Genomic DNA, 26,121 nt, shown 5'->3' with positions numbered 1-26,121 from the left:
TCTGCCAGCACCTGCATGCATTAGAGCCCATCTCAACCCCCCCATCTCTGCTCCACCACCTTGTAAACACCCCCCACCCCCTCCCCTCCCGCCATAACCTCTTCCTTTCCACTCTCTATCCACCATTTCCAGCCGCTCTACACACCTCTAGCCTCCCTCCCTAGCCCCTCCCTCCCACGACACCCATCTCCCCTTGCCTGAACACACTGCTAAACGGCCTTGACCGGCCATTATCCAGAGGCCAGGACGGTCCTTGGCTTAGGGGGGGAGAGGAGAGTGGACGACAAGGATGGGATAGAAGCAGAGAGGAAGAGGAGGATGGAAGAGCAGCGCTGAGGTCAGGAGAAGGATGGGAGGGATGAGTCTGTTGGAGGAATAGTAGGGAGAAAATGATGGGAGGGATAGTCTGAGGAGATGGACACGAGCAAAGGTTCAAGAAAGGTTACAACGCCACAGCCAAGTGAACATTTGTAGCGTTGGGAGAAGTGGCCAGAGTGTGTATGCTGTTAAAGATTAGCTACCTGGAACAAAAAGTTCCAAGTAGCACGGGCTATGGTGAGCCCGTAGTGCCTTACTAGTGGAGGAGAGGACGGGCACACCACACCAGCTGTCACACAAGGGGGAGGAAGCATGACAAACAAACAAACAAACTCCCTGTAAGGTAATAACACAAGGTGTTGCCATCGCGGGAGCGCTTTCTTAATTAGCGTAATAAGAAGGACTTAGTTCGGCTTCTGGCCTAATGACACCTATTTTTTTTTTGCTTCTTTCTTTCCTAATTAACTGTTTTTGTTTGTTTGTTGTCTGTAAATTTTTGTTTGTTGTTGGCTTTTTTTGTTTGATTATTGCACGATTAAATTTTCTTAGATAATCTTCCTAATATTTTTTTTTTAATTTTGCCCCGAGGGGCGAGTTTATTGTGCAGCGTCACTCATCCTGTGAGTGGCGTCACTCATCCTGTGAGTGGACACACCGCCATAGTGACAGTATTGGGCAGCGCCACTCATCCTGTGAGTGGACACACCACCATAGTGACAGTATTGGCAGCGCCACTCATCCTGTGAGTGGACACACCGTCATAGTGACAGTATTGGGCAGCGTCACTCATCCTGTGAGTGGACACACCGCCATAGTGACAGTATTGGGCAGCGTCACTCATCCTGTGAGTGGACACACCGCCATCACCGCCATAGTGACAGTATTGGGCAGCGCCACTCATCCTGTGAGTGGACACACCGCCATATTGACAGTATTGGGCAGCGTCACTCATCCTGTGAGTGGACACACCGCCATATTGACAGTATTGGGCAGCGTCACTCATCCTTTGAGTGGACACACCGCCATATTGACAGTATTGGGCAGCGTCACTCATCCTTTGAGTGGACACACCGCCATAGTGACAGTATTGGGCAGCGCCACTCATCCTGTGAGTGGACACACCGCCATATTGACAGTATTGGGCAGCGCCACTCATCCTGTGAGTGGACACACCGCCATAGTGACAGTATTGGGCAGCGCCACTCATCCTGTGAGTGGACACACCGCCATAGTGACAGTATTGGGCAGCGTCACTCAACCTGTGAGTGAACACACCGCCATAGTGACAGTATTGGGCAGCGTCACTCATCCTGTGAGTGGACACACCGCCATAGTGACAGTATTGGGCAGCGGGACTCATCCTGTGAGTGGACACACCGCCATAGTGACAGTATTGGGCAGCGGGACTCATCCTGTGAGTGGACACACCGCCATAGTGACAGTATTGGGCAGCGGGACTCATCCTGTGAGTGGACACACCGCCATAGTGACAGTATTGGGCAGCGGGACTCATCCTGTGAGTGGACACACCGCCATAGTGACAGTATTGGGCAGCGCCACTCATCCTGTGAGTGGACACACCGCCATAGTGACAGTATTGGGCAGCGGGACTCATCCTGTGAGTGGACACACCGCCATAGTGACAGTATTGGGCAGCGGGACTCATCCTGTGAGTGGACACACCGCCATAGTGACAGTATTGGGCAGCGGGCACTCATCCTGTGAGTGGACACACCGCCATAGTGACAGTATTGGGCAGCGTCACTCATCCTGTGAGTGGAACACACCGCCATAGTGACAGTATTGGGCAGCGTCCACTCATCCTGTGAGTGGACACACCGCCATAGTGACAGTATTGGGCAGCGCCACTCATCCTGTGAGTGGACACACCGCCATAGTGACAGTATTGGGCAGCGGCACTCATCCTGTGAGTGGACACACCGCCATAGTGACAGTATTGGGCAGCGGGACTCATCCTGTGAGTGGACACACCGCCATAGTGACAGTATTGGGCAGCGGGCACTCATCCTGTGAGTGGACACACCGCCATAGTGACAGTATTGGGCAGCGCCACTCATCCTGTGGAGTGGACACACCGCCATAGTGACAGTATTGGGCAGCGCTCACTCATCCTGTGAGTGGACACACCGCCATAGTGACAGTATTGGGCAGCGTCACTCATCCTGTGAGTGGACACACCGCCATAGTGACAGTATTGGGCAGCGTCACTCATCCTGTGAGTGGACACACCGCCATAGTGACAGTATTGGGCAGCGCCACTCATCCTGTGAGTGGACACACCGCCATAGTGACAGTATTGGGCAGCGCCACTCATCCTGTGAGTGGACACACCGCCATAGTGACAGTATTGGGCAGCGGGACTCATCCTGTGAGTGGACACACCGCCATAGTGACAGTATTGGGCAGCGCCACTCCATCCTGTGAGTGGACACACCGCCATAGTGACAGTATTGGGCAGCGCCACTCATCCTGTGAGTGGACACACCGCCATAGTGACAGTATTGGGCAGCGTCACTCATCCTGTGAGTGGACACACCGCCATAGTGACAGTATTGGGCAGCGCCACTCATCCTGTGAGTGGACACACCGCCATAGTGACAGTATTGGCAGCGTCCACTCATCCTGTGAGTGGACACACCGCCATAGTGACAGTATTGGGCAGCGTCACTCATCCTGTGAGTGGACACACCGCCATAGTGACAGTATTGGGCAGCGTCACTCATCCTGTGAGTGGACACACCGCCATAGTGACAGTATTGGGCAGCGCCACTCATCCTGTGAGTGGACACACCGCCATAGTGACAGTATTGGGCAGCGTCACTCATCCTGTGAGTGGACACACCGCCATAGTGACAGTATTGGGCAGCGCCACTCATCCTGTGAGTGAACACACCGCCATAGTGACAGTATTGGGCAGCGTCACTCATCCTGTGAGTGGACACACCGCCATAGTGACAGTATTGGGCAGCGTCACTCATCCTGTGAGTGGACACACCGCCATAGTGACAGTATTGGGCAGCGCCACTCATCCTGTGAGTGGACACACCGCCATAGTGACAGTATTGGGCAGCGCCACTCATCCTGTGAGTGGACACACCGCCATAGTGACAGTATTGGGCAGCGCCACTCATCCTGTGAGTGGACACACCGCCATAGTGACAGTATTGGGCAGCGGGACTCATCCTGTGAGTGGACACACCGCCATAGTGACAGTATTGGGCAGCGGGACTCATCCTGTGAGTGGACACACCGCCATAGTGACAGTATTGGGCAGCGGGACTCATCCTGTGAGTGGACACACCGCCATAGTGACAGTATTGGGCAGCGCCACTCATCCTGTGAGTGGACACACCGCCATAGTGACAGTATTGGGCAGCGGGACTCATCCTGTGAGTGGACACACCGCCATAGTGACAGTATTGGGCAGCGGGACTCATCCTGTGAGTGGACACACCGCCATAGTGACAGTATTGGGCAGCGGGACTCATCCTGTGAGTGGACACACCGCCATAGTGACAGTATTGGGCAGCGCCACTCATCCTGTGAGTGGACACACCGCCATAGTGACAGTATTGGGCAGCGTCACTCATCCTGTGAGTGGACACACCGCCATAGTGACAGTATTGGGCAGCGTCACTCATCCTGTGAGTGGACACACCGCCATAGTGACAGTATTGGGCAGCGTCACTCATCCTGTGAGTGGACACACCGCCATAGTGACAGTATTGGGCAGCGCCACTCATCCTGTGAGTGGACACACCGCCATAGTGACAGTATTGGGCAGCGTCACTCATCCTGTGAGTGGACACACCGCCATATTGACAGTATTGGGCAGCGTCACTCATCCTGTGAGTGGACACACCGCCATATTGACAGTATTGGGCAGCGTCACTCATCCTGTGAGTGGACACACCGCCATAGTGACAGTATTGGGCAGCGCCACTCATCCTGTGAGTGGACACACCGCCATATTGACAGTATTGGGCAGCGTCACTCATCCTGTGAGTGGACACACCGCCATATTGACAGTATTGGGCAGCGTCACTCATCCTGTGAGTGGACACACCGCCATAGTGACAGTATTGGGCAGCGCCACTCATCCTGTGAGTGGACACACCGCCATATTGACAGTATTGGGCAGCGCCACTCATCCTGTGAGTGGACACACCGCCATAGTGACAGTATTGGGCAGCGCCACTCATCCTGTGAGTGGACACACCGCCATAGTGACAGTATTGGGCAGCGTCACTCAACCTGTGAGTGAACACACCGCCATAGTGACAGTATTGGGCAGCGTCACTCATCCTGTGAGTGGACACACCGCCATAGTGACAGTATTGGGCAGCGGGACTCATCCTGTGAGTGGACACACCGCCATAGTGACAGTATTGGGCAGCGGGACTCATCCTGTGAGTGGACACACCGCCATAGTGACAGTATTGGGCAGCGGGACTCATCCTGTGAGTGGACACACCGCCATAGTGACAGTATTGGGCAGCGGGACTCATCCTGTGAGTGGACACACCGCCATAGTGACAGTATTGGGCAGCGCCACTCATCCTGTGAGTGGACACACCGCCATAGTGACAGTATTGGGCAGCGCCACTCATCCTGTGAGTGGACACACCGCCATAGTGACAGTATTGGGCAGCGGGACTCATCCTGTGAGTGGATACACCGCCATAGTGACAGTATTGGGCAGCGGGACTCATCCTGTGAGTGGACACACCGCCATAGTGACAGTATTGGGCAGCGCCACTCATCCTGTGAGTGGACACACCGCCATAGTGACAGTATTGGGCAGCGTCACTCATCCTGTGAGTGGACACACCGCCATAGTGACAGTATTGGGCAGCGCCACTCATCCTGTGAGTGGACACACCGCCATAGTGACAGTATTGGGCAGCGGGACTCATCCTGTGAGTGGACACACCGCCATAGTGACAGTATTGGGCAGCGGGACTCATCCTGTGAGTGGACACACCGCCATGGTGACAGTATTGGGCAGCGGGACTCATCCTGTGAGTGGACACACCGCCATAGTGACAGTATTGGGCAGCGCCACTCATCCTGTGAGTGGACACACCGCCATAGTGACAGTATTGGGCAGCGTCACTCATCCTGTGAGTGGACACACCGCCATAGTGACAGTATTGGGCAGCGTCACTCATCCTGTGAGTGGACACACCGCCATAGTGACAGTATTGGGCAGCGTCACTCATCCTGTGAGTGGACACACCGCCATAGTGACAGTATTGGGCAGCGCCACTCATCCTGTGAGTGGACACACCGCCATAGTGACAGTATTGGGCAGCGCCACTCATCCTGTGAGTGGACACACCGCCATAGTGACAGTATTGGGCAGCGGGACTCATCCTGTGAGTGGACACACCGCCATAGTGACAGTATTGGGCAGCGCCACTCATCCTGTGAGTGGACACACCGCCATAGTGACAGTATTGGGCAGCGCCACTCATCCTGTGAGTGGACACACCGCCATAGTGACAGTATTGGGCAGCGTCACTCATCCTGTGAGTGGACACACCGCCATAGTGACAGTATTGGGCAGCGCCACTCATCCTGTGAGTGGACACACCGCCATAGTGACAGTATTGGGCAGCGTCACTCATCCTGTGAGTGGACACACCGCCATAGTGACAGTATTGGGCAGCGTCACTCATCCTGTGAGTGGACACACCGCCATAGTGACAGTATTGGGCAGCGTCACTCATCCTGTGAGTGGACACACCGCCATAGTGACAGTATTGGGCAGCGCCACTCATCCTGTGAGTGGACACACCGCCATAGTGACAGTATTGGGCAGCGTCACTCATCCTGTGAGTGGACACACCGCCATAGTGACAGTATTGGGCAGCGCCACTCATCCTGTGAGTGAACACACCGCCATAGTGACAGTATTGGGCAGCGTCACTCATCCTGTGAGTGGACACACCGCCATAGTGACAGTATTGGGCAGCGTCACTCATCCTGTGAGTGGACACACCGCCATAGTGACAGTATTGGGCAGCGCCACTCATCCTGTGAGTGGACACACCGCCATAGTGACAGTATTGGGCAGCGCCACTCATCCTGTGAGTGGACACACCGCCATAGTGACAGTATTGGGCAGCGCCACTCATCCTGTGAGTGGACACACCGCCATAGTGACAGTATTGGGCAGCGGGACTCATCCTGTGAGTGGACACACCGCCATAGTGACAGTATTGGGCAGCGGGACTCATCCTGTGAGTGGACACACCGCCATAGTGACAGTATTGGGCAGCGGGACTCATCCTGTGAGTGGACACACCGCCATAGTGACAGTATTGGGCAGCGCCACTCATCCTGTGAGTGGACACACCGCCATAGTGACAGTATTGGGCAGCGGGACTCATCCTGTGAGTGGACACACCGCCATAGTGACAGTATTGGGCAGCGGGACTCATCCTGTGAGTGGACACACCGCCATAGTGACAGTATTGGGCAGCGCCACTCATCCTGTGAGTGGACACACCGCCATAGTGACAGTATTGGGCAGCGCCACTCATCCTGTGAGTGGACACACCGCCATAGTGACAGTATTGGGCAGCGTCACTCATCCTGTGAGTGGACACACCGCCATAGTGACAGTATTGGGCAGCGTCACTCATCCTGTGAGTGGACACACCGCCATAGTGACAGTATTGGGCAGCGCCACTCATCCTGTGAGTGGACACACCGCCATAGTGACAGTATTGGGCAGCGGGACTCATCCTGTGAGTGGACACACCGCCATAGTGACAGTATTGGGCAGCGGGACTCATCCTGTGAGTGGACACACCGCCATAGTGACAGTATTGGGCAGCGGGACTCATCCTGTGAGTGGACACACCGCCATAGTGACAGTATTGGGCAGCGCCACTCATCCTGTGAGTGGACACACCGCCATAGTGACAGTATTGGGCAGCGTCACTCATCCTGTGAGTGGACACACCGCCATAGTGACAGTATTGGGCAGCGTCACTCATCCTGTGAGTGGACACACCGCCATAGTGACAGTATTGGGCAGCGTCACTCATCCTGTGAGTGGACACACCGCCATAGTGACAGTATTGGGCAGCGCCACTCATCCTGTGAGTGGACACACCGCCATAGTGACAGTATTGGGCAGCGCCACTCATCCTGTGAGTGGACACACCGCCATAGTGACAGTATTGGGCAGCGCCACTCATCCTGTGAGTGGACACACCGCCATAGTGACAGTATTGGGCAGCGCCACTCATCCTGTGAGTGGACACACCGCCATAGTGACAGTATTGGGCAGCGCCACTCATCCTGTGAGTGGACACACCGCCATAGTGACAGTATTGGGCAGCGTCACTCATCCTGTGAGTGGACACACCGCCATAGTGACAGTATTGGGCAGCGCCACTCATCCTGTGAGTGGACACACCGCCATAGTGACAGTATTGGGCAGCGTCACTCATCCTGTGAGTGGACACACCGCCATAGTGACAGTATTGGGCTGCGTCACTCATCCTGTGAGTGGACACACCGCCATAGTGACAGTATTGGGCAGCGTCACTCATCCTGTGAGTGGACACACCGCCATAGTGACAGTATTGGGCAGCGCCACTCATCCTGTGAGTGGACACACCGCCATAGTGACAGTATTGGGCAGCGTCACTCATCCTGTGAGTGGACACACCGCCATAGTGACAGTATTGGGCAGCGCCACTCATCCTGTGAGTGGACACACCGCCATAGTGACAGTATTGGGCAGCGTCACTCATCCTGTGAGTGGACACACCGCCATAGTGACAGTATTGGGCAGCGTCACTCATCCTGTGAGTGGACACACCGCCATAGTGACAGTATTGGGCAGCGCCACTCATCCTGTGAGTGGACACACCGCCATAGTGACAGTATTGGGCAGCGCCACTCATCCTGTGAGTGGACACACCGCCATAGTGACAGTATTGGGCAGCGTCACTCATCCTGTGAGTGGACACACCGCCATAGTGACAGTATTGGGCAGCGTCACTCATCCTGTGAGTGGACACCCCGCCATAGTGACAGTATTGGGCAGCGTCACTCATCCTGTGAGTGGACACACCGCCATAGTGACAGTATTGGGCAGCGTCACTCATCCTGTGAGTGGACACACCGCCATAGTGACAGTATTGGGCAGCGCCACTCATCCTGTGAGTGGACACACCGCCATAGTGACAGTATTGGGCAGCGCCACTCATCCTGTGAGTGGACACACCGCCATAGTGACAGTATTGGGCAGCGCCACTCATCCTGTGAGTGGACACCCCGCCATAGTGACAGTATTGGGCAGCGTCACTCATCCTGTGAGTGGACACCCCGCCATAGTGACAGTATTGGGCAGCGTCACTCATCCTGTGAGTGGACACACCGCCATAGTGACAGTATTGGGCAGCGTCACTCATCCTGTGAGTGGACACCCCGCCATAGTGACAGTATTGGGCAGCGTCACTCATCCTGTGAGTGGACACACCGCCATAGTGACAGTATTGGGCAGCGTCACTCATCCTGTGAGTGGACACACCGACATAGTGACAGTATTGGGCAGCGTCACTCATCCTGTGAGTGAACACACCGCCATAGTGACAGTATTGGGCAGCGTCACTCATCCTGTGAGTGGACACACCGCCATAGTGACAGTATTGGGCAGCGTCACTCATCCTGTGAGTGGACACACCGCCATAGTGACAGTATTGGGCAGCGTCACTCATCCTGTGAGTGGACACACCGCCATAGTGACAGTATTGGGCAGCGTCACTCATCCTGTGAGTGAACACACCGCCATAGTGACAGTATTGGGCAGCGCCACTCATCCTGTGAGTGGACACACCACCATAGTGACAGTATTGGGCAGCGCCACTCATCCTGTGAGTGGACACACCGCCATAGTGACAGTATTGGGCAGCGTCACTCATCCTGTGAGTGGACACACCGCCATAGTGACAGTATTGGGCAGCGTCACTCATCCTGTGAGTGAACACACCGCCATAGTGACAGTATTGGGCAGCGTCACTCATCCTGTGAGTGGACACACCGCCATAGTGACAGTATTGGGCAGCGTCACTCATCCTGTGAGTGGACACACCGTCATAGTGACAGTATTGGGCAGCGTCACTCATCCTGTGAGTGGACACACCGTCCTAGTGACAGTATTGGGCAGCGTCACTCATCCTGTGAGTGGACACACCGTCATAGTGACAGTATTGGGCAGTGGGACTCATCCTGTGAGTGGACACACCGTCATAGTGACAGTATTGGGCAGCGTCACTCATCCTGTGAGTGGACACACCGTCATAGTGACAGTATTGGGCAGCGGGACTCATCCTGTGAGTGGACACACCGTCATAGTGACAGTATTGGGCAGCGCCACTCATCCTGTGAGTGGACACACCGCCATAGTGACAGTATTGGGCAGCGTCACTCATCCTGTGAGTGGACACACCGCCATAGTGACAGTATTGGGCAGCGCCACTCATCCTGTGAGTGGACACACCACCATAGTGACAGTATTGGGCAGCGCCACTCATCCTGTGAGTGGACACACCGTCATAGTGACAGTATTGGGCAGCGCCACTCATCTTGTGAGTGGACACACCGCCATAGTGACAGTATTGGGCAGCGTCACTCATCCTGTGAGTGGACACCCCGCCATAGTGACAGTATTGGGCAGCGCCACTCATCCTGTGAGTGGACACACCGCCATAGTGACAGTATTGGGCAGCGTCACTCATCCTGTGAGTGGACACACCGCCATAGTGACAGTATTGGGCAGCGTCACTCATCCTGTGAGTGGACACACCGCCATAGTGACAGTATTGGGCAGCGTCACTCATCCTGTGAGTGGACACACCGCCATAGTGACAGTATTGGGCAGCGCCACTCATCCTGTGAGTGAACACACCGCCATAGTGACAGTATTGGGCAGCGTCACTCATCCTGTGAGTGGACACACCGCCATAGTGACAGTATTGGGCAGCGCCACTCATCCTGTGAGTGAACACACCGCCATAGTGACAGTATTGGGCAGCGCCACTCATCCTGTGAGTGGACACACCGCCATAGTGACAGTATTGGGCAGCGTCACTCATCCTGTGAGTGGACACACCGCCATAGTGACAGTATTGGGCAGCGCCACTCATCCTGTGAGTGGACACACCGCCATAGTGACAGTATTGGGCAGCGCCACTCATCCTGTGAGTGGACACACCGCCATAGTGACAGTATTGGGCAGCGCCACTCATCCTGTGAGTGGACACACCGCCATAGTGACAGTATTGGGCAGCGTCACTCATCCTGTGAGTGAATACTTTGAATGAATACCTTGAGTGAATACCTTGAGTGAATACCTTGAATGAATACCTTGAGTGAATACCTTGAGTGAATACCTTGAGTGAATACCTTGAATGAATACCTTGAGTGAATACCTTGAGTGAATACCTTGAGTGAATACCTTGAGTGAATACCTTGAGTGAATACCTTGAGTGAATACCTTGAGTGAATACCTTGAGTGAATACCTTGAGTGAATACCTTGAGTGAATACCTTGAGTGAATACCTTGAATGAATACCTTGAGTGAATACCTTGAGTGAATACCTTGAATGAATACCTTGAGTGAATACCTTGAGTGAATACTTGCGTCATCTTCAATAAAGTGAGCAATAACAAAAGATATTGAACATAGACTTGTGGCATCTTTCACTCCATGAAAACTATATTGGATTAATTTAAAATACACATGCAGTATACACCTGTCTGTCTGTCTGTCTGTCTGTCTCTCAGCGGGACACTCACTAGTGGCGTCGACGGGGACATGAAACCGGCGGCTTGTCAAGAGTCCACCCCCCTAGATTGATAGCGTGATCATATTCACACACATTGAAAGAACATGGTTTGAATGTGAGTCAGGTTAAGAATGAATGTTTGCTAATGAAGTATTCTTTAAGAATGAAGCTGTTCATACAGTTGAGGGCTTGTATACATGACAGTATGGGCACTGTTGTATATATACAAGGAGACGTATACACCGTCAGCGTTGTATTACTCATACAAATAACATGGAATCCGGTCGTCTCGATATCCATTTGAATTTCGATGTTTTGCTTAACCCTTCCACTGCGCGACCTTTTTTTTTCCTTTATTAACGGCAGCCGCCATCAATACTCTCGAATTTCTTGTTTTTTTCACGAATATCTGAGCCTCGGGGCCTTGTTTTCCAAGTGGACGGGTGTTTGAAGTAGGGGGACCTATTTTTGGCACTGCGACCACGTCAACACTGCGTGTATAGCTTCCAGAACCTTCTCACTAGTCCCCTCACAGCTGTCAGACACCTCTCTGACACTGTCACGCTCAGTACTGGTACTGTCACGCTCAGTACTGGCACTGTCACGCTCAGTACTGGCTCTGTCACACTCAGTACTGGCACTGTCACGCTCAGTACTGGCACTGTCACGCTCAGTACTGGCACTGTCACGCTCAGTACTGGCTCTGTCACACTCAGTACTGGCACTGTCAAATAGCTTCTATTGGTGCTTAAACTTTGGTAGGATAGGCTGCATTTTAAGATATTATTTCTTATGGGTTTCTTGGTGGGTCTGCATAATTACTCACTGGTCTCACGTAGGTGACAAACATTTAAAAATTATGTTTCCGTCAAATTTCCTGCAGGCTTTCATGAAGCTTGGAAGGTATGTGTGTACATGTGTCTCTGGTGACACACACACTATTGTATGTGTCCACATTCGTAGCAATCATTATCCTGGGTGCTCTTCCTCATTATCCAGGGGGCTCTTCCTCATTATCCTGGGGGCTCTTCCTCATTATCCAGGGGGCTCTTCCTCATTATCCTGGGGGCTCTTCCTCATTATCCTGGGTGCTCTTTCTCATTATCCTGAGGGCTCTTCCTCATTATCCTGGGGGCTCTTCCTCATTATCCTGGGTGCTCTTCCTCATTATCCTGAGGGCTCTTCCTCATTATCCTGGGGGCTCTTCCTCATTATCCTGGGTGCTCTTCCTCATTATCCTGGGGGCTCTTCCTCATTATCCTGGGGGCTCTTCCTCATTATCCTGAGGGCTCTTCCTCATTATCCTGGGGGCTCTTCCTCATTATCCTGGGTGCTCTTCCTCATTATCCTGGGTGCTCTTCCTCATTATCCTGGGTGCTCTTCCTCATTATCCTGGGGGCTCTTCCTTATTATCCTGGGGGCTCTTCCTCATTATCCTGGGGGGCTCTTCCTCATTATCCTGGGGGCTCTTCCTCATTATCCTGGGGGCTCTTCCTCATTATCCTGGGGGCTCTTCCTCATTATCCTGGGGGCTCTTCCTCATTATCCTGGGTGCTCTTCCTCATTATCCTGGGGGCTCTTCCTCATTATCCTGGGGGCTCTTCCTCATTATCCTGGGGGCTCTTCCTCATTATCCTGGGGGCTCTTCCTCATTATCCTGGGTGCTCTTCCTCATTATCCTGGGGGCTCTTCCTCATTATCCTGGGGGCTCTTCCTCATTATCCTGGGGGGCTCTTCCTCATTATCCTGGGGGCTCTTCCTCATTATCCTGGGGGCTCTTCCTCATTATCCTGGGGGCTCTTCCTCATTATCCTGGGTGCTCTTCCTCATTATCCTGGGGGCTCTTCCTCATTATCCTGGGGGCTCTTCCTCATTATCCTGGGTGCTCTTCCTCATTATCCTGGGGGCTCTTCCTCATTATCCTGGGGGCTCCTCAGGTCCTTGGAGGTTCTCCTCCAACTAGGGGCTCCTCCAATAAGCAATCCACCCCCCCCCCTAGGGGCCCCTCCCCCCCTAAGGGCTCCTCCACCAGGTAGGGGGCCTATACCTCACCTGTACCTCACCTGTACCTCACCTGAGGAGTCATGTTCCCTCCATAATGAGACGCAGGAGATGGCCTCTTGCAAGTTGTATTGAATTTGTTAAGGATATTATAGTCAGTTTGCTGTCTGTCTGTCTGTCTGTCTATGTCTGTCTGGCTGTGTCTGTCTGTCTATCTGTCTGTTTCTGAATGTCTGGAGGGGTTTCTAGGTATGTGTGGGTTGGCTGTTACACATCTGTGTAGGTAAGTGGATGGGGGGGACCACTGCTGTGTCTGTATGGATGGTAGCATATTCAAGAATAGGTCTCACATAGGTTGTGTGGGTTAAGGGGTTTGCGTGCCGGAGCTGCATATGCAGTCTTTGGTGTCACGAAGGTTGCATATAGGATTCAGAAGCTAGACTCCTTTGTCCACATTCGTGATTGCTATATACAAGCAGTGGTCAGCTCTTGAAGTTGTTCTACTAATGTCAACCTCTAAACCTCTGGTATTATATATATATATATATATATATATATATATGCAGGGAACAGAAGCAGCCACTCTTTGTAGCCTTCATAGACCTGACGAAGGCCTTCGACCTCGTCAGCAGGGATGGCCTGTTCAAGATCCTCCCCAAGATCGGATGCCCACCCAGGCTCCTCAGCATCATCAGATCTTTCCATGAGAACATGAGGGGCACCGTGGTCTTTGATGGCCTAACATCAGGCGCCTTTGACATCCGAAGTGGAGTAAAGCAGGGCTGCGTACTGGCTCCAACCCTATTCGGGATTTTCTTCGCAGTTATGCTGCGGCACGCCTTCGGATCTGTCACGGAAGGCATTTACCTCCGGACCAGGTCGGATGGGAAGCTCTTTAACCTCGCCAGGCTGAGAGCCAAGACAAAGGTTCGGCTGAGGTGTCTGCGCGACTTCCTCTTTGCCGACGACGCAGCAGTCACTGCCCACTCAGCTGAAGACCTCCAACGGCTCATAACCCGCTTCAGCGAGGCCTCTCAGGCTTTCGGACTCACCATCAGTCTGAAGAAAACACAAGTCATGGGACAAGGAGTGGACTCCCCACCTGACATCGGCATCTCTGATTCCAAACTGGAAGTTGTTCACGACTTCGTGTACCTGGGCTCCACAATCTCTGACTCCCTCTCTCTTGATACGGAGCTAAACAAACGCATCGGTAAGGCATCTACTACCATGTCCAAACTGACAAAGAGAGTGTGGGCCAATAATAGGCTAACTGAGTATACTAAGATTCAGGTTTACAGATCCTGTGTCCTGAGCACTCTCCTTTATGGCAGTGAGTCTTGGACACTCCGCGCCCGTCAGGAAAGACGGCTGAGTGCCTACCACATGCGCTGCCTTAGACACATCTTGGACATCACCTGGCAGGACAAGGTGACAAACAACAACGTCTTGGGGAGAGCAAGAATCACCAGCATGTACACAATGCTGAAACAGAGACGAATGCGCTGGCTCGGGCACGTTGTGCGAATGGGCGACGGCAGGATCCCCAAGGATCTCCTGTATGGAGAGCTGAGGCAGGGAAAGCGTCCAGTAGGCAAGCCCCAGCTACGGTACAAAGACGTATGCAAAAGGGACCTGAAAGCCATGGACGTCGATCTCGCTATATGGGAGACACTGGCTGCAGACCGTTCAGCCTGGAGGCAGTCTGTTCAACGAGGTCTCTCCAAGTTCGAGGAGTCACTTGCCAAGGAATCGGAGGCAAAGAGACAGAGAAGGAAAGCCGATAACCAGGAAGACAGACCAGAATCGGACTTCGTTTGTGCTCGGTGTGGGATGGACTGCCACTCTCGGATTGGCCTCATCAGTCACACCAGACGCTGCACCAGGATTGACAACTAGGGCGCAACTCCATAGTCTCCCGAGACTGAAGGATGCCTACTAGCCTACTATATATATATATATATATATGTATATATATATGCAAACAAGCCTGAATGGTCCCCAGGACTATATACAACTGAAAACTCAGTTGTATATAGTCCTGGGGACCATTCAGGCTTGTTTGCATTTGTGTTCCTCACGTGTGCCCCAAAGAATGAGGTGATTTGATAAAATGCTATGCCCAAGATTACCATCCGAGTGCCGGCGGGGAAGTGGTTTAAATAGCTTCGGCTATCACTTCCTTATGTCCGGTCGTGATGGTCAAGCGGATTAAGGCGTCCCTGTACATACCAGTTGCGTTGCTCCTGGCAGTATGGGTTCGAGTCACTTCTGGGGTGTGAGTTTTCAGTTATATATATATATATATATATATATATATATACATATATATATATATATATATATATATATATATATATATATATATATTGTGGGTTGCATCTACTCCCAAGACTTTCCTCTTTTATAGTATAGGAGACTATGTACTCTCTCTGTAATCTCTACTACTCTGAGGATTTTTACAATTGTGGTACAGTTGGTACAGCAGTTGAGAGGCGGGCCAAAGAGCCGAAGCTCAACCCCCCGCAAGCACAGCTAGGTGAGGAAAACTAGTTGAGAAACATAACTTTGCATTAGCCTAAGGTAAAATTCTACGAGGCATTTTTTCAAACTCCTTCAGGAGTTTGCCAGGATCCCAATACAGGGTATAAGACTGCCGCTCTGTTGTGAAGGGTCGTCTTATTTTGTGTATCACCTGCAAACACTGACATGTAAGATGGATCCTGTGTCTGTGTGGATATCTGTATGCCCCGAATTTTCCCTCTTAGGGCGTTAAGAGTTGTTAGAGACAGGATATAAGGTTCAGTACCGAGCCTTGCGGGACTCCACTCGCTACCTCTCCTGGCACTGGCATCGTTTACTTCTGGCGGGAATCACCGTAATCCCACTGTGTCACCGCCTCCAGACGACACCAGTCTGTGTTGTGTAACATGTGTACCTCGTGAGACACTCTTGAATACTCACTTACACTCCAGAAATATACACTCAGCGCATCTCTCTATTCTGTTTATTTTCTGCCATCATTTTGCAGAACTCTATAAAAAAAACAAGTGCCAAAGAGGGGGGGGGGGTCCACTGCTCACTTTGGAGACAAAGGTAATTGGTGTGGATGCTTGTTAGTGAAATGTTGCTCGCTTGTATCTTGTTTGCTACAATTATTTTACGACACCAAATTTGTGATGTTCCAATATTCTGGAAGTTCTGCCGTTTTTTAATGACGGCTTCTGCTGCCTCCTTAAGACGGGGGGGGGGGGGTTATATCTGGCCGGCTCACAGTTTTCATCTTATCTAGGTTCTCTAGTAGTTTCTTTGCGTCTTCTGGCGTCCAGCATATATATATATACATTAGAATATTTTGGTAGCAGTCTTTCTTGTAAACATATGTTGTTGAATATGACCGAAAGGGCAAGATTAATAATTCTGACACGAATCTTCTCAATATTTCTTACGTTTTTCTTCACTGTCGAGGGTAATTGAAAAATTAACTCTCCAAAGTTCATTTTTTACATTTTTAGTTATGGTCTGACTCCTAGAAGCGTTTTGCAAGACTTCTCACATTCTCAAAGACTGACCTTTATATACTCTGTTTCATGCTTATATTTTTTTGTGTGAGGTGATAGGATACAAATCAATGGGGAAAGGCAGAACACGAAACAATGGGTATAAATGGGGTATATAACCATGGGAATACATTTTATCTGTGGTGGTTCGGGGTCTTGAAGTGGGTAGAATGTAATTATGTGTTAATTGGTTATTGATTGCTGGTTTTGACTTTTTGATGTGTAGTGCCTCGCTGATGTCGAGTCTTCTGTTGTCGTTGTATCTGTCGATAATTTCTGTGTTGCTTGTTAAGATTTCTCTGGTGATGGTCTGGTTGTGTGAGGAGATTATATGTTCCCTTGATGGAGCCCTGTTGTTTGTACATTGTTAATAGCCTAGAGACGTTGTTGTCTTGCCTATATACTGAGTTCTTTGAGGCTGACAGTCTCCAAGTGGGCATGTGAAGGCATAAACGACGTTGGTTTCTTTCAAGGCGTTCTGTTTGGTGAATAAAACCTATATCTATGGGCAGCACAAAACGTCCACTAGACTGTGCGACACAGTGGTTGCAAGGATCAGGTTGGGTTACCGTTACCTGTGGCAGGTGGCTACAGGTGACAGGTCCTGAGCACTCCAGTTGCAAACTCTGTGAGCAGGAACTACGGCATGATCTCCCACACTACATCACCGAATGCCCAGTTATTAGACCTTTCAGACCCGTTGGCATGAGGTACCTGGAGCTCTGCAATTACTTTATTCACTCTCGTGTTCTTGAAGATATCCTCACAGTGTACCCAAAATTTGCCAGTGCAGGCTACTGAACATATGGCCCTGTATGACTAACCATCCTGCGAGATGGGAAACTTAGTATCACTGCTGCCTTATTCACTCTTGTGTTGATGATATCCTCATAATGCACCCGGAGTCTGCCAGTGCAGACTACTGATCACATGCCTCTGTATGACTAACCATCCTGTGTGATGGGGATTTTGTAGCATCACCTAGTTAGCTTTTTGACACACACTGTACTCCACTTCATATAGTCTAGGGCAGCTGCACAAATGCAGATGTACCTCATGTTTCAGGTACATCTAAGTAATGTATTAGGTGCATAAGTAATATATTTTCTGAGAGAAGGGTGTAGGGGGGGAGTGGAGGTTAGGTTAGAGGGGAGGGACTCAGTGGGGGGACTAAGGGGAGGATAAGGGGGGAAATAGAGTGATCAAGGGGAAATGGTGTTTCGTCTGAATTTAGCTATTTACCCGTATGGCAGAAAACTCGTAATTTCAAAATGAAAAAAAACATTTAAATAGTTTTTTTTGTTTAAAAACAGTAAGTTAAGGTTCCTCTGGCGGGTTAGGAGGGCAGGAAATTCTCCTAAAGTTTCAAAATGTCGTGAAAACCGTTAATTGAAAGTTTCCTCTCCTAACCTAACAGACAGGAGGATCCAAACAGAAAACGGGAGAGAACATCACTTTCGTGAACCGATTTCATTTCAAATTACGTCAGTTTTTGGCCATATAGCGCGCATACTGGGGAAAAGCGACGTTATTTTGAGAGGACGGGTTGAGGTGTGGGTGTGTGTGAGACAGAAGGACACGAGTGTATAATGTGTATATAGTAATGTAGGTAAGAGAGAGAGAGAGAGAGAGAGAGAGAGAGAGAGAGAGAGAGAGAGAGAGAGAGAGAGAGAGAGAGAGCATGGAGGGGAGGGGGGGGGACACAGCTGACGGGACAATATCAACAAAAGATTAAACCATCAGCTTTTACACCTGGTGTCCCAGCCTGCGTCACTCACCTGTGTTGGTGCCCTGAAGTCCTGTCTGTCACTCACCACACACTGTCACTCTCACCACACACTGTCACTCTCACTAAAGTCATCAAACTCGAGTCTGGCACTAAATGAGTGTCTAAGTACTGTGAGGTGAGTGGCATTTTATGAGTGCCCAATAATTTTGACTCTCAGCCAACTTGGTAATGAGCAAACTTGAGGGCCTCATATTTTTATGACAGATGTGAGGGACTTGTGAGAGGCGAGGGCATCAATGAGGGCATCAGTGAGGGCATCAATGCTCTCTCTGCCCTCCGCTGCCTTCCCTTCTCTCCCTGACTTCCCTTGCCTGGGCTGCCATCCCCCCCCCCCCACCCCCCTGCCTTCTCTTCCCCGCCACACGACTCCTCTCTTTACTGACGGCTCTCAGGCTTATGTTTGGGTGGGTTTTTCCGGCAGGATTTGCCAGTTGTGCCCACTGTGGCAGCCCTTCCTCTGCTGAGCTGTCTGCTGTCAGTCCTGCTGAGCTCTCTGCTGTCCCGCTGAGCTCTCTGCTGTCCCGCTGAGCTCTCTGCTGTCCTGCTGAGCTCTCTGCTGTCCTGCTGAGCTCTCTGCTGTTCTGCTGAGCTCTCTGCTGTCCTGCTGAGCTCTCTGCTGTTCTGCTGAGCTCTCTGCTGTCCTGCTGAGCTCTCTGCTGTCCTGCTGAGCTCTCTGCTGTTCTGCTGAGCTCTCTGATGTCCTGCTGAGCTCTCTGCTGTCCTGGTGAGCTCTCTGCTGTCCTGGTGAGCTCTCTGCTGTCCTGCTGAGCTCTCTGCTGTCCTGCTGAGCTCTCTGCTGTTCTGCTGAGCTCTCTGCTGTCCTGCTGAGCTCTCTGCTGTCCTGCTGAGCTCTCTGCTGTCCTGCTGAGCTCTCTGCTGTCCTGCTGAGCTCTCTGCTGTCCTGGTGAGCTCTCTGCTGTCCTGCTGAGCTCTCTGCTGTCCTGGTGAGCTCTCTGCTGTCCTGGTGAGCTCTCTGCTGTCCTGGTGAGCTCTCTGCTGTCCTGCTGAGCTCTCTGATGTCCTGCTGAGCTCTCTGCTGTCCCGCTGAGCTCTCTGCTGTCCAGCTGAGCTCTCTGCTGTCCTGCTGAGCTCTCTGCTGTCCTGGTGAGCTCTCTGCTGTCCCGCTGAGCTCTCTGCTGTCCCGCTGAGCTCTCTGCTGTCCCGGTGAGCTCTCTGCTGTCCTGCTGAGCTCTCTGCTGTCCTGCTGAGCTTTCTGCTGTCCTGGTGAGCTCTCTGCTGTCCTGCTGAGCTCTCTGCTGTCCTGCTGAGCTCTCTGCTGTCCTGCTGAGCTCTCTCCTGTCCTGGTGAGCTCTCTGCTGTCCTGGTGAGCTCTCTGCTGTCCTGCTGAGCTCTCTCCTGTCCTGCTGAGCTCTCTGCTGTCCTGCTGAGCTCTCTGCTGTCCTGCTGAGCTCTCTCCTGTCCTGGTGAGCACCTTGCAGGGACCTTAACAACACCTTAACTATCTTAATTAAAAGGTCAGGGAGGGTAAATTGAGAAGTAGAAGCAGGAGTGGCTTGGAGAGAGTAGAGGGAGTGGCTTGGAGAGAGTAGAGGGAGTGGCTTGGAGAGAGTAGAGGGAGTGGCTTGGAGAGAGTAGAGGGAGTGGCTTAGAGAGAGTAGAGGGAGGGGCTTGGAGAGAGTAGAGGGAGTGGCTTGGAGAGAGTAGAGGGAGTGGCTTGGAGAGAGTAGAGGGAGGGGCTTGGAGAGAGTAGAGGGAGTGGCTTGGAGAGAGTAGAGGGAGGGGCTTGGAGAGAGTAGAGGGAGGGGCTTGGAGAGAGTAGAGGGAGGGGCTTGGAGAGAGTAGAGGGAGTGGCTTGGAGAGAGTAGAGGGAGTGGCTTGGAGAGAGTAGAGGGAGTGGCTTGGAGAGAGTAGAGGGAGTGGCTTGGAGAGAGTAGAGGGAGTGGCTTGGAGAGAGTAGAGGGAGTGGCTTGGAGAGAGTAGAGGGAGTGGCTTGGAGAGAGTAGAGGGAGGGGCTTGGAGAGAGTAGAGGGAGGGGCTTGGAGAGAGTAGAGGGAGGGGCTTGGAGAGAGTAGAGGGAGTGGCTTGGAGAGAGTAGAGGGAGTGGCTTGGAGAGAGTAGAGGGAGGGGCTTGGAGAGAGTAGAGGGAGGGGCTTGGAGAGAGTAGAGGGAGGGGCTTGGAGAGAGTAGAGGGAGGGGCTTGGAGAGAGTAGAGGGAGGGTCTTGGAGAGAGTAGAGGGAGTGGCTTGGAGAGAGTAGAGGGAGGGGCTTGGAGAGAGTAGAGGGAGGGGCTTGGAGAGAGTAGAGGGAGTGGCTTGGAGAGAGTAGAGAGAGTGGCTTGGAGAGAGTAGAGGGAGGGGCTTGGAGAGAGTAGAGGGAGGGGCTTGGAGAGAGTAGAGGGAGGGGCTTGGAGAGAGTAGAGGGAGTGACTTGGAGAGAGTAGAGAGAGTGGCTTGGAGAGAGTAGAGGGAGGGGCTTGGAGAGAGTAGAGGGAGGGGCTTGGAGAGAGTAGAGGGAGTGGCTTGGAGAGAGTAGAGAGAGTGGCTTGGAGAGAGTAGAGGGAGTGGCTTGGAGAGAGTAGAGGGAGGGGCTTGGAGAGAGTAGAGGGAGGGGCTTGGAGAGAGTAGAGGGAGTGGCTTGGAGAGAGTAGAGAGAGTGGCTTGGAGAGAGTAGAGGGAGTGGCTTGGAGAGACTAGAGGGAGGGGCTTGGAGAGAGTAGAGGGAGGGGCTTGGAGAGAGTAGAGGGAGTGGCTTGGAGAGAGTAGAGAGAGTGGCTTGGAGAGAGTAGAGGGAGGGGCTTGGAGAGAGTAGAGGGAGGGGCTTGGAGAGAGTAGAGGGAGTGGCTTGGAGAGAATAGAGAGAGTGGCTTGGAGAGAGTAGAGGGAGTGGCTTGGAGAGAGTAGAGGGAGGGGCTTGGAGAGAGTAGAGGGAGGGGCTTGGAGAGAGTAGAGGGAGTGGCTTGGAGAGAGTAGAGAGAGTGGCTTGGAGAGAGTAGAGGGAGGGGCTAGGAGAGAGTAGAGAGAGTGGCTTGGGGAGAGTAGAGGGAGGGGCTTGGAGAGAGTTGAGAGAGTGGCTTGGAGAGAGTAGAGAGAGTGGCTTGGGGAGAGTAGAGAGAGTGGCTTGGGGAGAGTAGAGGGAGGGGCTTGGAGAGAGTAGAGAGAGTGGCTATTACTGAATGATTACCACAACGCTACACACCCGGTTAGTCTTATGGTCAATAATCACACTGCAGCCATAACTTTTTCAAGCAGATCACATGAGTCCCCACATAGTCGCTGCTCCACTTGGTCGTTGCCACAGACGGAGATCAGGAGGACCTGCCACTACCACTCCCACCACCAGACTGACTCCTGCCAGCCATCTTGAGATGATTTCGGGGCTTAGCGTCCCCGCGGCCCGGTCCTCAACCAGGTCTCCTTTTTTGTTATACATCCCCCTAGAAAGCAGCTCGTAGCAGCTGTCTAACTCCCAGGTACCTATTTACTGCTAGGTAACACGGGCATCAGGGTTGAAAGATACTTTTTGCCCATTTGTTTCCGCCTCCACCGGGGACCGAACCCGGAACCTCAGGACTACGAATCCAAATCACTGTCCACTCAGCTGTCAGGCCCCATGGCCTCAAGCACTTCACCCCGCGCCTCAAGGAAACTATAATCCGATTAACCATTAACCGAAAGTATAATCCATTGACCAATGGGTCCATTAACCCATTGACCTTACTTCGATGTGTGACAACAGTCTCAATCTTGAAGGATACTTCCACTCATCATTTGCTTAGTATTGTAGTAATGATTCTCTAGCTAATATCCCATCCTAACTTGTGGGTTACAACAGTGGGACACGAACACGGGGGCCACAGGTGGAGACACAGTGCCCACATGAGCCACAGAGACGTTAGGAAGAACTTTTTCAGTGTCGGTAGTTAACAGGTGGAATGCATTAGGAAGTAATGTGGTGGAGGCTGACTCCATTCACAGCTTCAAGTGTAGATATGATAGAGCCCAGTAGGCTCAGGAATCTGTACACCAGTTGATTGACGGTTGAGAGGCGGGACCAAAGAGCAAGTGAGAGTGAGAGCTGTGGCAGAGAGAGAGCTACAAGAGTAAGAGCTGTAGTAGAGAGAGAGAGAGCTGTTAGAGCCAGCAGGTAAGAGCTTATAGAGCCTCGCCACAACCTCTATCAACTACGGTACACTGACTTTATTAAAAAATAAAAAGACTCTTTGTCAGAAATATTAATTGCTAAATCAGTCATGAAAATACAAATCAATCTCTGTCACAACGACCGATTGTAAGATGCCAGTTCGAGGCGGGGAATAATTAAAGAAATAATTAAACAGGAAATTCCTTCCGTTCTTTAAACATTCAGAAAAACTAGTTTTCCAATTTACATATTGAATGACGGTGGACGTGTAGGGCAAACACCACCTGCCCTCACCACCTGCCCTCACCACCTGCCCTCACCACCTGCCCTCACCACCTGCCCTCACCACCTGCCCTCACCACCTGCCCTCACCACCTGCCCCTCACCACCTGCCCTCACCACCTGCCCTCACCACCTGCCCTCACCACCTGCCCTTACCACCTGCCCACACCACCTGCCCTTACCACCTGCCCTCACCACCTGCCCTCACCACCTGCCCTCACCACCTGCCCTCACCACCTGCCTTCACCACCTGCCCTCACCACCTGCCCCTCACCACCTGCCCTCACCACCTGCCCTCACCACCTGCCCACACCACCTGCCCTCACCACCTGCCCTCACCACCTGCCCCTCACCACCTGCCCCTCACCACCTGCCCACACCACCTGCCCCTTCACCACCTGCCCTCACCACCTGCCCTCACCACCTGCCCTAGTGGTTGCAACTGCTTGAGTGACCAATTCCACCTGCTTGAAGAGCGTGGGAAACTCTCCCTTGCAACATATCATTCCCCAAAACATTCCTGTTGTTGTTGTTCGTTGCCTCAGGAAGCAGCAGTTGCACTTTTCCCAGCAACACTGTTGATGTCTCGAACTGTTAGAGACCGTTATGCAACCTGCAACTGGCAGTCAACTTAATACTTCAAGCAATTAAAAACAATTGACCTGAAATTGCTATAATTTCGACTCGAGGGAGAGGAGGTAAAGTCATGAGGGTGGGGTGGGGGGTGTGGGGTGTGAGGTGTGGGGTGTGAGGTGTGGGGGTGTGGGGTGTGAGGTGTGAGGTGTGGGGTGTGAGGTGTGGGGTGTGAGGTGTGGGGTGTGAGGTGGGGGGTGTGGGGTGTGGTGTGTGGGGTGTGAGGTGTGGGGTGTGAGGTGTGAGGTGTGGGGTGTGGGGTGTGGGGTGTGAGGTGTAGGGTGTGGGGTGTGGGGTGTGAGGTGTGGGGTGTAGGGTGTGAGGTGTGGGGGTGTGGGGTGTGAGGTGTGGGGTGTGAGGTGTGGGGTGTGGGGTGTGAGGTGTGAGGTGTGGGGTGTGAGGTGTGGGGTGTGAGGTGTGGGGTGTGGGGTGTGAGGTGTGAGGTGTGGGGTGTGGGGTGTGGTGTGGGGTGTGAGGTGTGGGGTGTGAGGTGTGGGGTGTGGGGTGTGGTGTGGGGTGTGAGGTGTGGGGTGTGGGGTGTGGGGTGTGGTGTGGGGTGTGAGGTGTGAGGTGTGGGGTGTGAGGTGTGGGGTGTGAGGTGTGGGGTGTGGGGTGTGGGGTGTGAGGTGTGGGGTGTGGGGTGTGGGGTGTGAGGTGTGGGGTGTGGGGTGTGGGGTGTGGTGTGGGGTGTGAGGTGTGAGGTGTGGGGTGTGAGGTGTGGGGTGTGAGGTGTGGGGTGTGGGGTGTGAGGTGTGGGGTGTGGGGTGTGGGGTGTGGTGTGGGGTGTGAGGTGTGAGGTGTGGGGTGTGGGGTGTGGGGTGTGGGGTGTGGGGTGTGGGGTGTGGGGTGTGGGGTGTGGGGTGTGGGGTGTGGGGTGTGGGGTGTGTGGTGTGGGGTGTGGGGTGTGGGGTGTGTGGTGTGGGGTGTGAGGTGTGGGGTGTGGGGTGTGGTGTGAGGTGTGAGGTGTGGGGTGTGAGGTGTGGGGTGTGAGGTGTGGGGTGTGGGGTGTGAGGTGTGGGGTGTGGGGTGTGAGGTGTGAGGTGTGAGGTGTGAGGTGTGAGGTGTGGGGTGTGAGGTGTGGGGTGTGGGGTGTGGGGTGTGGTGTGGGGTGTGAGGTGTGAGGTGTGGGGTGTGGGGTGTGGGGTGTGAGGTGTGGGGTGTGGGGTGTGGTGTGGGGTGTGGGGTGGGGTGTGAGGTGTGAGGTGTGAGGTGTGGGGTGTGAGGTGTGGGGTGTGGGGTGTGGGGTGTGGGGTGTGGGGTGTGGTGTGAGGTGTGAGGTGTGGGGTGTGGGGTGTGAGGTGTGAGGTGTGGGGTGTGGGGTGTGGGGTGTGGGGTGTGGTGTGGGGTGTGAGGTGTGGGGTGTGGGGTGTGGGGTGTGAGGTGTTGGGTGTGGTGTGTGGGGTGTGGTGTGTGGGGTGTGGTGTGAGGTGTGGGGTGTGAGGTGTGGGGTGTGGGGTGTGGGGTGTGGGGTGTGGGGTGTGGTGTGAGGTGTGGGGTGTGAGGTGTGGGGTGTGGGGGTGTGGGGTGTGAGGTGTGAGGTGTGAGGTGTGGGGTGTGGGGTGTGAGGTGTGGGGTGTGAGGTGTGGGGTGTGAGGTGTGGGGTGTGAGGTGTGGGGTGTGGGGTGTGGGGTGTGAGGTGTGAGGTGTGGGGTGTGGGGTGTGAGGTGTGAGGTGTGGGGTGTGGGGTGTGAGGTGTGGGGTGTGGGGTGTGAGGTGTGGGGTGTGAGGTTTGGGGTGTGGTGTGGGGTGTGGGGTGTGAGGTGTGGGGTGTGGGGTGTGAGGTGTGGGGTGTGGGGTGTGAGGTGTGAGGTGTGGGGTGTGGGGTGTGAGGTGTGAGGTGTGAGGTGTGGGGTGTGAGGTGTGGGGTGTGAGGTGTGGGGTGTGGGGTGTGGGGTGTGGGGGTGTGGGGTGTGGGGTGTGAGGTGTGGGGTGTGGGGTGTGGGGTGTGGGGTGTGAGGTGTGGGGTGTGGGGTGTGAGGTGTGAGGTGTGGGGTGTGGGGTGCGAGGGTGTGGGGTGTGAGGTGTGGGGTGTGAGGTGTGGGGTGTGGGGTGGGGGGTGTGAGGTGTGGGGTGTGGGGTGTGGGGTGTGAGGTGTGGGGTGTGGGGTGTGAGGTGTGAGGTGTGGGGTGTGAGGTGTGGGGTGTGGGGTGTGAGGTGTGAGGTGTGGGGGTGTGGGGTGGGGGGTGTGGGGTGTGGGGTGTGAGGTGTGGGGTGTGGGGTGTGAGGTGTGGGGTGTGGGGTGTGAGGTGTGGGGTGTGGGGTGTGAGGTGTGAGGTGTGGGGTGTGGGGTGTGGTGGGGGGTGTGGGGTGTGGGGTGTGGGGTGTGGGGTGTGAGGTGTGAGGTGTGGGGTGTGGGGTGTGAGGGTGTGGGGTGTGAGGTGTGGGGTGTGAGGTGTGGGGTGTGGTGTGGGGGGTGTGAGGTGTGGGGTGTGGGGTGTGGGGTGTGAGGTGTGGGGTGTGAGGTGTGAGGTGTGGGGTGTGGGGTGTGAGGTGTGGGGTGTGGGGTGTGAGGTGTGAGGTGTGGGGGTGTGGGGTGTGGGGTGTGGGGTGTGAGGTGTGGGGGTGTGGGGTGTGAGGTGTGAGGTGGGGGGTGTGAGGTGTGGGG

General features: G+C 53.5%; 1 protein-coding gene across 1 annotated transcript in view; it reads right to left on the bottom strand.

Annotated features, from left to right (window-relative positions):
• LOC123765914 (micronuclear linker histone polyprotein-like) overlaps positions 1-26,121 on the bottom strand; it is a 49,615-nt gene that overhangs the window by 1,501 nt on the left and 21,993 nt on the right. The window contains exon 2 of the mRNA XM_069336831.1: positions 18,880-19,963. Coding sequence (XP_069192932.1) covers positions 18,880-19,963 — 1,084 coding nt within the window. The remainder of the gene's footprint in view (positions 1-18,879; positions 19,964-26,121) is intronic.

Source organism: Procambarus clarkii, chromosome 37 (genome assembly GCF_040958095.1).
Source record: "Procambarus clarkii isolate CNS0578487 chromosome 37, FALCON_Pclarkii_2.0, whole genome shotgun sequence".
Classification (NCBI taxonomy): Eukaryota; Metazoa; Arthropoda; class Malacostraca; order Decapoda; family Cambaridae; genus Procambarus; species Procambarus clarkii.
This window is presented reverse-complemented; position numbering and strand designations above follow the sequence as displayed.